The sequence below is a fragment of the Melozone crissalis genome, unplaced genomic scaffold (genome assembly GCF_028551555.1).
Source record: "Melozone crissalis strain CALT ecotype California unplaced genomic scaffold, PUWL_Pcris_2 ptg000042l_1, whole genome shotgun sequence".
Lineage (NCBI taxonomy): Eukaryota > Metazoa > Chordata > Aves > Passeriformes > Passerellidae > Melozone > Melozone crissalis.
Genome location: NW_026535820.1, coordinates 31,553,936 through 31,568,914, shown reverse-complemented (window position 1 = coordinate 31,568,914; position 14,979 = coordinate 31,553,936). Strand labels below are relative to the sequence as shown.

At 38.3% G+C, this 14,979-nt stretch overlaps 1 protein-coding gene across 2 annotated transcripts in view; it reads right to left on the bottom strand.

The window, feature by feature from the left end:
- INVS (inversin) overlaps positions 1-14,979 on the bottom strand; it is an 82,829-nt gene that overhangs the window by 36,016 nt on the left and 31,834 nt on the right. Inside the window, exons 4-6 of one of the 2 annotated variants that reach the window (XM_054284895.1) lie at positions 10,679-10,852; positions 8,315-8,482; positions 26-206 (exon numbers count right to left, since the gene is read on the bottom strand). In XM_054284895.1, the coding sequence (XP_054140870.1) occupies positions 26-206; positions 8,315-8,482; positions 10,679-10,852 (523 nt within the window). Of the gene's footprint in view, positions 1-25; positions 207-3,396; positions 3,457-8,314; positions 8,483-10,678; positions 10,853-14,979 lie in introns of those variants that run through there. The other variant, XM_054284896.1, reaches the window with a different exon arrangement.

Here is a 14,979-nt window from a genome sequence, read left to right as displayed (position 1 = left end):
GTGACTTCAGCACTGTCCAGTTTACCAAGTAAGGCTGCCCAGTGGAGGGGAGTTCGAAACAAGTTGTCATAAGATGTCACATTGCAGCCTTCATAGGAGGTCAGGACATCCACAACTGCTACATTCCCATCTGCAACAGCGAAATGAAGAGGAGTTCGTCCTTCATAGTCTTGCCAGTTAAGCAGAGATTCTGTAGGTGCAGCTTCCTTAAAAATAAAAGAAACAACAAAATTCTAAGAATATTTAAATTTAAAAGAAAACCTATACAACCTTTACAGGTGCTTTTTCAGAGAGATACACTGTCCTTGTTCAGTAGAAAGTAGGTCCACAACCAAATGCTTTTGTTACAGTATAGGGTACTTTCAAGTATTTCTTATGGAATGTTTTTTTATACTTAATTATTGTACAAGACCAGATTTCTGGTACATACCCCATAGTCCTACCGGTCTGCTGTGTATGCGGTTCCTTAAACAGATCATTAAAAGATTGACTCTGGCTCTTATGAAAATAACTAGAAATTCTTACATGATTTACAAGTTGAAAATGACATCTCTATCTTCAGATTTTCTCCAACAACACTTCCCTTTTTGCACAAGTTAATTTTATGACTTTTGCTATAATATTCTTCTAGTGTTTTATACCCCTAAAGTATTTCCAAAGGAGGGGTTTACGTCTCTAGCTGACAGGATAGAAGTGAGAGAGTACTTCTAATAATGCATCTACTTCTAATGGGCTTAATTTTGAATTAAAACGTCTTTTAAAGTTTCATGATTAGTCACTTGATCATGTAACATAAGCATTAATAAATGTAACTTGACTTTTCATCACCTTTTCTTAAAAATATGCTAAATTACTTTCACATAAGGTCTCTAGCTATATAGTTTTGTATTTGAACAATTTCATCTGTCAAATGTTTTTCTATACAGATTTCTCTCCCTGACTCTTTTTCAGGCAGAACACCGGAACAGATAAAAATGAACATCATCTTAGCATCTGAGAGATCTTCAAATGGCAAATATCATAAAGGCCCATGAAACACAAACTTTAAACATCACTTTTCTGAAAAAAAGAGGTATTACTAAAAAAAGTGGTAAACAATAATACAGCATTGTATCTGCATCCTCAGGATGCAGGACACATCATCTAGAGTTGAAGCAGATTGTCAAAACAAGAGTTTAAGTAAATCAGAGGGAGTGAGTCTGCTTTTCCATCTCCAAGAATTCAGAACAAATCAGTGAAATCATGGGAACCCTATGCAGAATTAAAAGGGAATGTAATCCTGAGACTTTTAACTTCCAACACTAGAGGGGATTTTAACCCATGATAAGAGAGAAAAGCAAACCTCCTGAAAATACAGAGTCACACTTTATATCACAATACATTTATGAAAGAGGAGCAAGGAATTGTGGTAAGTGCAGCTTCTTAACTGTAAAAGCAAGTTCCTGACCCCTTTCTCATGAAACTAACTGCAATCTTTCCTTTTGGCTCCACAAGGTACACAAATTGGCTGCAGAATCACTTGCATTTGCATTACTTGATGTGTAGTAACTATTACATGGAAAACAAATATCTGACATTGAGAACAATAAGTCAAGAAGAAAAAAGGAAATTCCAGAATTATGGTTTCTACGCAAATACTAATTGCCCAAAGTTGTACAATCTATATTTTCTATGTAATGGATAAATAAACCCTCAAAACCCTCCAAACATTTAGAGTCATATTTCACTATATTTTCTAAGTGCAATCTGGCTAATTCAATACAGCAGTAGTAACTTCAACTCTGCAATGCCCTAATTCTTTGTTTCTTACTGTTTGCTTCCTTACAGTGCCAAGTTAAACCTCCTAATATTTGGTTAATGTAAGTTTTCTAGATCTAAGGAGCTACATACATTGCACACTGTATGCAAATCACAGCATCACAGAATGGTTGGTGTTGGAAAGGATCTCTGGAGATCATCAAATCCAACCCCCCACTACAGCAGGTTCAACCACAGCAGGTTGCACAGAATTAAGCCCAGGTAGGTTTCAAATATCTCCTGAGAAGAAGACTCCACAACCTCTCTAGGCAGCTTGTTCCAATGCTCACTTTTCATCTCAGTAAAGATGCTTCCTTCATATCCAAATGGGAATTCCATGTTTCAGTTTGTACCATTGCCCCTTTTCCTGTTGCTGAGCACCACTGAAAAGTGTCTGGCTCCATCCTCTTGACATCCACACTTAAAGTATTTGTCATTGATAAGATCCCCTCTCAGTCTTCTCCAGGCTTTGTCAAAACACTGGAGTGATACTGGCTTTCCTCCAGTCCTCAGGCACCTCTCCTGTTGTGCATGCCTTTTCAAAGATGATGTACAGTATCTGAGTAATAACATCTGCCAATGCTAATTAAATGCTAATTAAGCTCCCCATCTCAGACAAAAACCATCAGTTTTAGATTAGGTATCAGTAGCATCAACCATATTTTGTTAGAGTCAAAAATTAACATAAAACACATTGGAGCTCACTAATATATGTAGTCATCAGTACAATAACCATAAACTATTAAAAACATCAAAATTGATAAATATGACTCTCAACTAAAAATGCAATCAAACTTAACATTATTACACGCACAAAACACAATAATCAAAGCCTGCATAACAGTTCTTTTGACAAGCATTCAAAAGCATTTACCTGAACCACTACAGTGAAAGCTTGTATGTTGCTCCCTAACTCAAATATTTCTGAAGAGAAAGCTAACTGATAATATGCTTACTTTTTGTCTATTCACAGAGCTCAGCAGGGGGAGCATAGAGCCTACTGCAAAAATTCATTTTATGAGAATCACTTTGAAGAGTGGCTAAACATGAATTATAACAGGCACAGAAGTTATTACTGAAATGCTAAGTCCACCAGAGGAAAATGTGTTTGAACAAAATGGACAAACAAGAAAACAAATCACTCATAATTTGCTGATGTAATCCTGACAGCTAATTTTCAAGCCTTCCAGAAGCACAACAACATCCTAAATAAATGAATCCTAAAACTCCTGGCTTAAAATCACTGATGTTGCCAAGAAATATACCCATACTCAAAAGTGTTATTTATGCAAAACGGTACAGATTCTCCAATGACAAAGCCACTATTTATATTCTAATCTAAAAGTATTCATGTGTTTTGAATTTTTTGGCCACCTAAATTAAAATTTTCTAAGTCTGTTTCTGCCTACATTCACAAGTATAATTTCTTTAGATTTTAAGTGGGTTTGGTTAGCTATAATTAAACTGTCATACTGTATTAATATTTTAAGCACAATACAGAGAAGAAACAGAAGCTAAGCATTTTTCTGTGGCAATTAGAACAATGGAATTGTAGGCAATAATGGAAAGTGTGGTATAAACAAATGTCATGTCTCTTACCATGAAGAATAAAAAAAGAGAAGAGATACAAAATAGACAGAGGGTACTAAGCAGTTGCTTCCATCATAATAATGGAACCTTATGCTGTTCTTTTCTCCTTAAATCTTCCCAACGTTTTTCACGTAACCAAGCACAATCTGGAAAGGTGGAAAAGGAAGTTGACCATGAGAGGATCTCCAGATTAGAGTTTCTCTCTACTTCACATGTTTACTTTCTACATATGTTGAGTTCAGTTTTGGCAGTATTTCATGGATTTCAGTATCAGATATAACCGATTTGTGCCCAGCTGTCACCCCTGCACACCCAACCTACTTTCTCAGCATTCAGCACAGCTCTTTTCATAATTGTTTATTTTGACAATACCATTGGACTATGTACTACACAAATACCAAACAGAAAGATGAGCCTTAATTTTAAGAATTTATAAACAGAAGACAATATTTGGCCACACCCAGAGGGCAGAGTACAGAAAAACAAGACAGTATTTTTCAGTACCATAGACTGTGGTCTCAATAAAACCAGCAGCTAAACTCTTGTCAAGTTTTTGTAAAGCAGTGCTGGAGAATTCAAAGTGGGATATTAGAGAAAAAAAAATTTTCTGGGGAATTCTTCCACAGTGTTAAAAATAATGAGAGAGAAACAATAGCAGTGTTGTTTTTCATAACTTGGCCAGTAGGCACCAAAGGTAGTCTGGAAGCAGACACTGATACCTCACTGCTGTTTGGGCAATGGCACGATGCTTAAAAAAAGCAAATAGAAATGGTTTGGTTGGATGCGATTAAAAATGGGGAAGCAACAGTGACATGGACACTTGCCTTTTATACTGCTATCACCACAAGATGGTGGTTTTTTGCAAATTTAAAAATGCAATTATACCTTAAAACACAAGATTACAGAAACTTTCACTCTATGAGTACATCCATTAGAAATACAATATGGAATGTGAAAAACTGTAAAGTTGGAAGGCCTAGAGAGGACTGAGAATCAAACATGATGCTTAGACAATAGCCTTGGAACTGGGTAATATGGGGAAAAGCAGCTAAGAAAGGAGGGGAAGACTGTGAGCTCTGCTGTGTCTGCGCTGTGAAGCTCTGTCACTTCAAGACAAGTAAGAAAAACACTTTGATTTGGAGAGAAGCTTTTACTACAGAATTGAACTCAGGGCACTACCACCAGCACAAAAAGGTATTTATACTCAACAAAATTCAGTCAACAGATTGATTACCTAATAACAACATTCCTCTATCATCAACTTTACAGCATAGCTAAATTACTTTTTCATTTAAACTTGTTATTAACTTACTCTGTTATTAAGCACATATAGATGTAACTAATTGCAATATAAACAATTAAGCTGATGCATAAAAAAGCCTGGATGAAATCAAGAACACACGCTTTTCAGCCCAGCCAAAGGGCCTCTAAACCTCTGCACCCAGCATGAGCAACAAACATGAGGAGCTGGAAACGACCAAAAGAAAGCCACGACCTAGTTGCCACTACTGCAACTTGGTGGGATGAATCCATGACTGGTGTGTGGCTACAGGACAGGAAAAAGGTTCAAAGGGGTTGCTTTCTACAATAGATGGATAGATTGCAACGTGCTGTCCCTGGAGAACAGCCATGAGGAGGTAGAAAGGCTGTAGGCAGGAATCAGAGACCAAGGCAATAAAGGAACCCTGTGGTCAGTGTCTACTACAGGCTGCCTGACCAAGGAGAGCCTCCTGACAAAGCCTTCTTGCTCCAGCTGCAGGAGGGATTGTGCTGGAGGCTCTTGTCCTGCTGGGGAACTTCAACCACCTTGTCATTTGCAGAGAAGCAGCCCGGTGAGCTATTGGGAATCTAGGAGATGCCTGGGATGAATGCAGGATAACTTCTCAAGACAGGTGACAGACAGCCCCAACAGAGGGAATGTGGTCACTGGACCTGGTGCTCACCAAGCCCTGCCTGACCAACCCAGTGGCCTTCTATGATGGAGTGACTACATCAGTGGAATGGGAATGGCTATGGATGTTATTTTTCTGGACTGCTGCAAAGCCTTTGATGCATTCCCCCACAATATCCTTGTCCACAAATTGGAGAGATTTGATGGGTGGGCTGTTTGATGGATAAGGGATTGGTTGGACAGTTGCATCCAGAGGAGTAGTCACTGTGTCAATGTCCCAATGGAAAACAATGATGCCCCTCAGGAGGCTGTGCTGGGACCAGTGAGATTTAATGCATTCATTAATGACACAGGTGAAGGGACTGAGTGCACCCTCAGCAAGTCTGCAGATGACACCAAGCTGGGTGGTGCAGCTGACAAGGCTGAGGGATGGGATACCATACAGAGGGACCTGGCCAAGCTCAAGAAGTAGGAGTTGGCCCATGGGAAACTCATGAAGTTCAATGAAGGTGAGTGCAAGGTGCAAGGCAAGGGGTCAGGGCAAGCCCAGCACTATCACAGGCTGGGGGCTGAACAGGCCAAGAGCAGCCTTGCCAGGAAGGGCTTGGGGGTGCTGGGTAAAGGACAAGAGGCTGGACGTGTGCCTGTGGCCCAGAAGGCCATACATGTCCTGGGCTGCACCAAAAGCAGTGTGGTCAGAAGGTGGAGGGTGAGGATTCTGCTCCTCTGTTCTGCTCTCCTGAGACTCCACTTGGAGTCCTTCATCCAGCTCTGGGGTCCCCAGCACAGGCAAGATATCAAACTGTTGGAGTGAGTCCAGAGGAGGCCACCAAGATTATTAGAGGATGGAGCACCTCTCCTATGCAGAAAGGCTGGGAGAGTTCTCACATGCAGAAGAGAAGGCTCCAGAACACTTTACAGCAGCCTTCCAGTACCTAAAGGGGGCCTACAAGAAACCTGGAGAAGGGCTATTTATAATGGCATGGAGTGACAGGACAAGAGGGAATGATTTCAAACTGAGAGCAGGTTTAGACTTGATATTAGGAAGAAATTCTACTGTGAGGGTGGGGAGGCACTGGAACAGGTTGCCCAGAGAAGCTGTGGATTCCCCAGTCCTGGGAGAGTTCAAAGGGCTGGACAGGGCCCTCGGCCACCTGATGTAGTTGAAGATGCCCCTGCCCATGGCAGGGTGGTTAAACTAGATGACCTTAAAAAGTTTCCTACCAACTCAAACTATTCTCTGATTCTTTTCATTGTCAGATTAAAAAAAAACAAAACAAAACTACAAACACAAACAAACCAAAAAAGTATTCCAAAAATCCTGGACGCTCATGATTCTGGATTACCTAAGAGAATCTTTGAGAACACTTTCAGTAGAGAGACAAGTATGTTTGCTATTTTGTTGTACAACCGTCTGGGATGAAGTTAATTTTCCTTGCAGCAACTGGACTTTGTGATTAAAACTGTTGATAACACAACCATGTTTTGGCTATTGTGGATTCCTCTTTTTCACATCCTGCTGCCCTGCTTACCCCAGTGAATGGGCTGAGGGCGGCCAAGAGATTGGGACAGGGCACAGCTGGGACATTTGACACAAACTGACCCAAACAATACATCATACCATATAATATCATGCTAAGCAAAAACCCCCAGAGACAGGGGGAGGGCAGCAAGGATGTTCATGGCTACACCATTTGTTTCCCCAAGCACAAATAAGCAAGCTGAAGATTTTTTTTGCATTTTGCCGGAAGTGGCTGACATCTGCCTGCTGATGGGAAGAGTGAATAAATTTCCTTTTCTGCATGCAGCTCTTGCTTTCTATACTGGGCTGGCATTATCTTCATCCACAAGACTTCTTGCCTTCCTTCTACTTTCTCTGCCTTGAAAGAGGACAGGTGAGTGAGTGCCTGTGTGGGTGTGAGGCTCTTGTCTGAGCCCCAATACATCACAGCCTTAAAAATATTTGTCTTTTGACTGCCTAATGTTTGAAAAAGTCTGTAGTTAAATACAAAGATCCATATATTTTTTGCAGCAAGTTTACTTCTCCAGGGTGGCAGAAAAGCAGATACAAATTCAAAGTTCGTGACAAAACTTTGTAATAAATTATTTCACAGCTGGATACGAATTACAAATATATCGAATAAAGAGCAGTATTACAGAAATGCAATCTCTTTGATGCTGGAATCTTCTCTAAAACTATTTATTATAGTAAAAAAAGTATCAGTAACTGTAAGATTGTCAGTGTGATTTGAAAAAAAGCAAAGAAAGTTTTCATTTTCATATTTAAGTTCTCAGCTTGCCAGCTAATCATGTGTCTACTTCTGAAAAACAAAGATACAGAAAGATTGTTCTAAGGTGACAGAAAATTTAAATTGAGGCGGCTTCTGTATCTTTCCATGTTAGTGAAGCTGAGAAATTTTCACTAAATTAAAATCAAGGTAAAAATCAGGCTGAGCATATGATTTCATTGTACCCATAATAACTGTCACTGCAGAAGATAAACTCAAATATTGCAGAAAGAGAGAATATGCTATCAAGGAAACAGTATTAAATTCATACACAAAATCACATAGAAAGTCTCTCAGCAAATTGACTGTGGGCTGACTGACAATTGATCAAATATTTCCCAGAATCCTAACCTGAGAAACCAAATTAAACTAAAATTTTCAGTAGACAGATAACTAGATATAAACTTTTAAATTATGAAGGAAAGACACATAACAAAGAAATCAGTGTGCAAAATGCAGCTGAAATGAGCAATATGACTGGCCATTTTATCCATGAAAACTTTTAAGTCTTTCCTTCCCCCTTCCAAGACTTCAAGCAAAGACATTCACCCATAGAAATCAAACAAACTCTTTTCAAGACAGCAAAAATATTTAGGATTATTTCTTACAAAGTTCTGGATGTTAGGAAAAGCAAATTATTTCATTCTCAAAGAGTCAGTGGACCAAAATGAGAAATCTTATGAGAATAAAAAAATATAAAGTAGTATGGAGAGAAAGTGTTATATACATATATTGCAGACTTTCTTACCAGAATACATTTCACCGTGTGGATTGCACTAGGGTCCTTGTTGTTAGCTGCCCAGTGAAGTGGGATTTTTCCTTCAATATCAGGAATTCCAATATTTGAATCATGTTTGATGAGAAGTTTCACGTGCTCTGGGTTATTGTAGTAGGCACTCCAATGCAATGCAGTTTGCTGCAATACAATTTTCACAAGCTTTTTCAACACGTTGAAGAATTGTTGAAACATGAAAATTAAAGTTGGCTAAAACTAGCCTTAAACAACAGGCAAATAAACAAGCATTTGTTACACTTCAAGAAAGAGGACTGACAAAAAACCGACAAAAATGTACCTGGCGTAGCTGACAACTGAAAAACCTATGAAAATAGGCTTTAAACAAAGCCGAATAAAGGCCCATTTACTTCAGTAAGGGCAGATCATCACACACCTACTGAGGTCTGAGTCAAGTCTAAGCTGCACCACCTTACATGGGATCCAAACTGAGAAGCCCGTATGCTTGGAACATAAGTCTCTCTGGTAGGAGACTGCTTTTTATGAAGATTTGTTGGACTATGGCAAGAGAAAAATCTGCATGCCACTTAGCACTGCCCTGATGGCTATTTGGTGCAGCAGTTCACACCCAGAGAAAATATCTGTGCTTGGTATTAAGCAATGACATCCAAGCTAGAATGATGACCTGAACCAGGCCTCAGCCCCAGAGCTGCACTATAGAACAAATGCAGTGATTAGTGTGGTCCCTCTTAAATTTCAAACTCTGTTGGGATGACACAAATTGATGCAGACTACTCTCCACTAGGGGAAGGTGACACCGTACGCTGACACTGGACTCAGATCCATCTTGAACTAAGGTTTTGACTTTATTGTCTGGGATAACTCAGAATTCTGAGGTTGAATATTAGTGAATCTAATGCCCAATGGCAGTCCAATAAAACTTCAAAAGGCAATCCATGCTCCTACTGCCAATTTCTGACTGCCAACAGCTTTTTCACAGTCCTTATCAACGTTCCTAACTACATAAGCAAACCAGTGTGTGGGGGTTTCTTAACCAGCAAAACATTGGCATATTAACAAGTATTTCATTTACCAGACACACCTCTCCCAACTGCCAAGTAACACAGTTATAAGATAAAGAATGAATTTTTTTCCCACCTCTCTTACCCCATCACCCCTACCAAACATTACCTGGCACTTTGATTAGAAACAGAGAAATAACTCCTACAGGACATTTGTGTATTGAAGTACAATACCCTGCATTAGCATCCTGAAGCAGTGACATGGAATTTGTAAGTTCACCATCATATCCTTAACTTTCTGTGAAGGAAGAAGGCAAAAAGGAGCCTGTTGTGTTTGTTGCTGCCAGCTGTTAGCTTAATACCATGGTAACAATAAGATAGCACAGCCTTTTTTTCTGCTTGTCACTCACTGAAGAAGGGCTCCACAAAGCGCCACCAGTCTTGTACCAGGAAAAATGTGCACTAAATTAATGAGTGTTATTTATTAAATGGAGCTGACCAGTATTCCTGGAAAGTGACAGTTGCAATGCAAGCAGAAAGGTTTGGATACCAGAAAGCCTTGGTAGCCTTGGTTCACTGACTTCTCTCATCTACAACCAGTTTCAGTCAGTTACTGACATGGAAACAGACGTAAAGGACACTTGTTCTCCCTCATGTTCAGGAATTATATTTGACAATTTTGATGTGCACAGTTGCAGCAAGGAAACTGAAAAAGCCACGTGCCCAACATGCCCAACAGGTCGGACTCTGTGCCTGAGATCATCTTTCACCAATCTGAATTCCATTTTTGCTACTGCGACTACTCATGACATGAACCAGGAGAAAAGTGCTCCATGTTTTGTGGGGAATCTGGCAATGCTTTAAATACTGGCTCGGAAATCTGCTGAACAGGCAAAGTTGCTAAATGGTTTTGGCTGGTCTATGCATACCTTTGTTAATTAATTAGCATGGTCATGAAGTCAGCATGACTCCTCCAGAATGACTGCTGTAATTATAGGCAGTTTTCTAGTGACTCTTATCATTACAAGATTCTAAGTGTGAGGTTTTTCAAAGGCAGAAAAGCAACATAAGCACATGCTATCAGACTCCAACAAGAATCACAATGTTATAGAAAGACTTGGATGGTTTTTGAATCTTCTATTGTTGTAACTACTCTCAAGAAGAAGGTCAGCAGAGCCAGTGCAAAGAGCTTTGACATCATTAACATCAGGAAAACATTAATATTTCTACTTTGAAGACCTAGAAAAAGTTTATGAAAAATAATTTTTTGCACGCAACTGCTTGATGTAAAACCAATTCCTAAAGTTGCTACAAATCTTAAAATAAGCAGCTATCTTGCAATAAGCAGTACTTTTACCTTGTTTCTGTCCTGGGTATCCACTTCTCCAGGTGCCATATGTTTTAACAACAAAGCTAAACATTTTGGACTTTTGTGACGTGTAGTTAAATGCAATGGTGTCATATCCTCTAAGTCCTTCTGCATCCAGTTCCCTCTACGAGCCAGCAAAAGTTTCATGAAGCGGTAATTTCCCTGGGTAAAGAAAAATATCAGAAATTAATGTCAGTTTATCAAAGCAAATTATGATGCATAGATATAGATATAGATATGCTTTGAAAACATCTAATGAAAATTTTTTTTGTTAACATGAACTCTTCATTTTTAGGTCTCTCATGCTACTTGGTTTTAGATATTTATATTCCATTAGCAGAATAAGACAGGGTTCATTAATACGAAAAATTCTGTAATATTATAATTTTCTTAACTGTTTAGCCTCAGTAAAAATCATGTAAAAACCGAAATAAGATCATTACCTGCTGGTTTCAGCAAGGTAAACAGTTATCAGATGAGGAATAAAACTAAACATAAAGAAAGAACATAATTTTCAAAATGAAAGTAAGAAAAATAACCGGGAATGATTCAGAAAGATAAAATCTACTTATCTGAATACACAGCAAATATATGCAGAAGTGATTGTTTCTTACATTTTTAAATTGAGAACTGCATGAGTTTTGGTCTATAGTATATACAATAAATGGATAGGACACCTAGCTTTACAACACATTGAAAATACTTCACACTAGGACTTTCACAAGGTTTTCACTATGTCTTCAAAAGAAATAACAGATGAATGCTTCTTTCATATAAATTGAATCATATAATAAATGAGGGTGGATCCCAAAAAACCCAATCTGGTTTTATTTCTCAAATCACTGAAGAAGCCAGTGAAAAATTAAAGACATGAACATGCAATCATGAAGAAGCTGTACTGATTTAGTAGTACAGGCAGCCTTGACTTGCTTGAAAGTTATTTTCCATCTAGGAGAGATGCTACATACAACATTCTCATGCTTCCACTTCCTGAAGTCCATGGGTTTATCAAATCACCTTCAGCAGTCAAGTTGCAATCGAGGACCAGCAACTGGAGCAATAACTCATTAAAGCAAAACATCTGCACCTGTCTTCAGTCATCATGATTTAAACACCTCAGCTCTTTTCATAACTTTTAACCTTTCCTAAAGTGAAAGGAGTGTGTTGTCTCTTAATTTTGCTCACTGTCTTCCAATTTTTCCCCAAGATACTAGTTTTTGCCAATTTCCCATATAGATCATTAACTGTAACTATAATGAAAACAGAAAGCTCAAAAGAGAAGATAAATTCTACGAATTCTCCCCCACTCAGGGAAAAGCTGGAGCATTTGATGAAGCTTTATCAGACAATGTACACAGGAAAGGTGACACAAAAATCAATAGAAGTCATGTCTTTGGATTCTTCTGCTTATGAAACTACATGCAAATTAACATACTTCAGTCTGCTACAATTCTTTTACAAATTCTGCATGTTAGCTTAGTTCCCTTAGGCTGTCTTTGGAAAAACAATGAAAAAAAGCAACCAAGTAGACAAGGGCAAGCAGTGCTAATGAACGGGGGCACTTTGGTATCTCATAAGGCTCGGAATTGCAAAGTGTTTTTGTCAGCAGAATGGTAGGATGGAGACAGGCCAAAGGATTCCAGAGGCCTCCACAGTACCCAGTGCCAGGGCATAAAAAATATACAGATTTCATTCTTCAAAGCAGCCATAAACACTGGAAGGGCATACTTTACAAAAATTACTGTTCTGTTTCTGTCTAATAGCAATGGAAGACTTGAGCTTTACAGATGCAGAATGGATTTCACCAGGTGCGGCCAAAATAAATGAATGCGACTTTTTTTCCTGCTACACTATTTTATTTTAAAATACAAATCAAGGAAAGCAAATCATAAATGAGCTCAGACAAAATTACTTCATCCTGCTTCTACCTTTTACTGTTACTAGTCCTTGCTCATCAGTGACAGCTTACAAGAAAAGACTGCCACAGAACCTACCACAGACCTGCCTGAACATGCAAACTTCTCTTGCCAGAGACAGCATGGCTACTACAGCATTCCCAGTGAGAAGTGACCAAATACACCTCTTTCTTCTGCTGGGTGTCAGGGAAAGCACAACCTCAGGATTTTGTCCCTGTAGTACACAGACACATAACAAGCATACTCTGAAGTACAGGGGCAGAACAGCGTCATGTCTGCAGAGCTCCTAAACCACAGAGAACACACTCAGAATTAATTCATGATAAATTTGGGGTGGAGCAAGGGATGAGAATACTCCTCATTCTTACCATTACACTGAACAGGCAAATATGAGGAAAAATTTAGAAAACTCATTTAAAAAGAAAAATTAAAACTAGCAAAAAAGTCTCACTGTATCATGATGTGGTTGGCAATTAAATGGGAGGAGAAAAATATTAAATAACTTAAGAGAATATTAGTCTTGGAAGAAATATAGCTGCTTTTCTCTGTCACAGAGGATAATACATTTGTAGTTTTCAATATTTCCTGCACACAGTGCATGCATACCCATGAGAGAAAAAAAATTGTTTTTGTCTTGTTGATGGGTACTTATTGGAAGATTTATAAGTACATTCTGCTTTTTGAATGAATTCCACTGTAAAGAAGACTGAAAGTTAAAATAATGCATAAAACTAAGGAAATATGCCCTTTTATTATTAGAATTTCTCTCCCTATACTGTATTTTATATTTGCTATTACACATTTTTCCATCAGTTACTACTACATTATTCTCTTACATGCTTAGCCAAAAAATCCCTCTCCTTAGCAAATGAATTTGTAATAAATCCCTTCATTCTGAAACACAAAAGATTCTGTTTCTTCCAAGTGATTACCACAGAAAACACCTGTACTTACATTACTTATTTGAATTATCTTATTCGTGCTTTTGCTTCTGACTACTGTTCTTTTCTTTAGTAATACCATGAATTTTACTGTCTTCCTTTCACTTGTTAGAAAACAATATTGTACTTTTTAATGACAATGGAAAAATTTCCCACCTTCAATTGATTGCTGCTTAAGTTTATAAGTATGGAATGTATCAACATGCCTTGAAGGCAGATGTAGTTTAGGTCTTATTAGGTGGAGGGAGGGAATGCTTAATGTGAAAAGCCAATTCCTCCTTTTTTATAAAGTTTTTGTGTATAAGAAGTCTTTAAGCTGGCTAGGTTTTTACTCATAAATAATGCACTTGACTGGCCTAAACATTGCTGGGCAGCATGAAGCTCTCTGAGTCAGTCCATGGTCTCTTACCATTGATAGTGACTCAAAATTTATTCTACTATAAGCAGAAAACATCATGAGCAAACAGGATTAAATACTTGTACAGAAAACTTGGTTCCTAGCAGCCAAAATTTACCATTCCAATGCTAATTCTTAATATTCCTTTAGATTCTGTTAAAATTTTTTGAAAATCAAAATACTTGACTCTGCAAACTACCAGAGTTTCAGAGAACAGCTGACTTCAACATAATCAGAAGAAATACTTCTCCTATTTCAAAAATTCAGCAACAGATACTAGTAGAACACATTTTTTGGGAGACAGCTCATTAAGCAACCATGGCTCTGTTATCAAGTAATAACTTCAAAGAAAGTTCTAGACTCCAAGCTAAGCAGTCAGAAAAACTTTCTGAACATTTTAATGGAGAAGAGAGTTATGGAAGAAGTATTTCAGTCAGATCCAATGAGTTTGCTAGAATTTAGATTATCTCTAAATTCGAAAAAATTATCCCCAAAATTGCAAGTTGGGTCATTAAAAAAAAGCTGTCTAGTATATTCAGTATGATTCTGCTGCTAGGGAAAGGTTTCAGTGGAAAATCACTGGTAAATTTTTCTACCTAGTTTTCTGGATCTAGAAGAAAATGTGCTTATTTCTTTATTAATCTAAAGCAGCTTTTTCAACCTATTTCCTCTCCCTGGCTTGCTGAGGAAGTGTAGTGAGAGAGCAGCTGGGTGGGCATCTGTCAAACAGCCAGAGTCAGGCTGTCCCATATGGTCACCTAAGTGAAAGGCTGAAGAAAAAATGAGCTCTGCTCAGTGGTGCTTTAATTCTAATCACAGGTTGATGCTGAAACTACTGGTTGTATTGTCACTGCACAAAAAACATCACCTCACATTTCACATCTTTCCACTCTGTACAGCCCACAGAGTCCTGCTCTGAGTCACCCAGTGCCACATGCCCATTTCAAACACTTCCTCAGAAGTTAAGTACTTTTCACAGCAAATTTTAAGTGTTTCACAAGCATACAAACTTGCTTTGAAGAGTACACCTGGGTT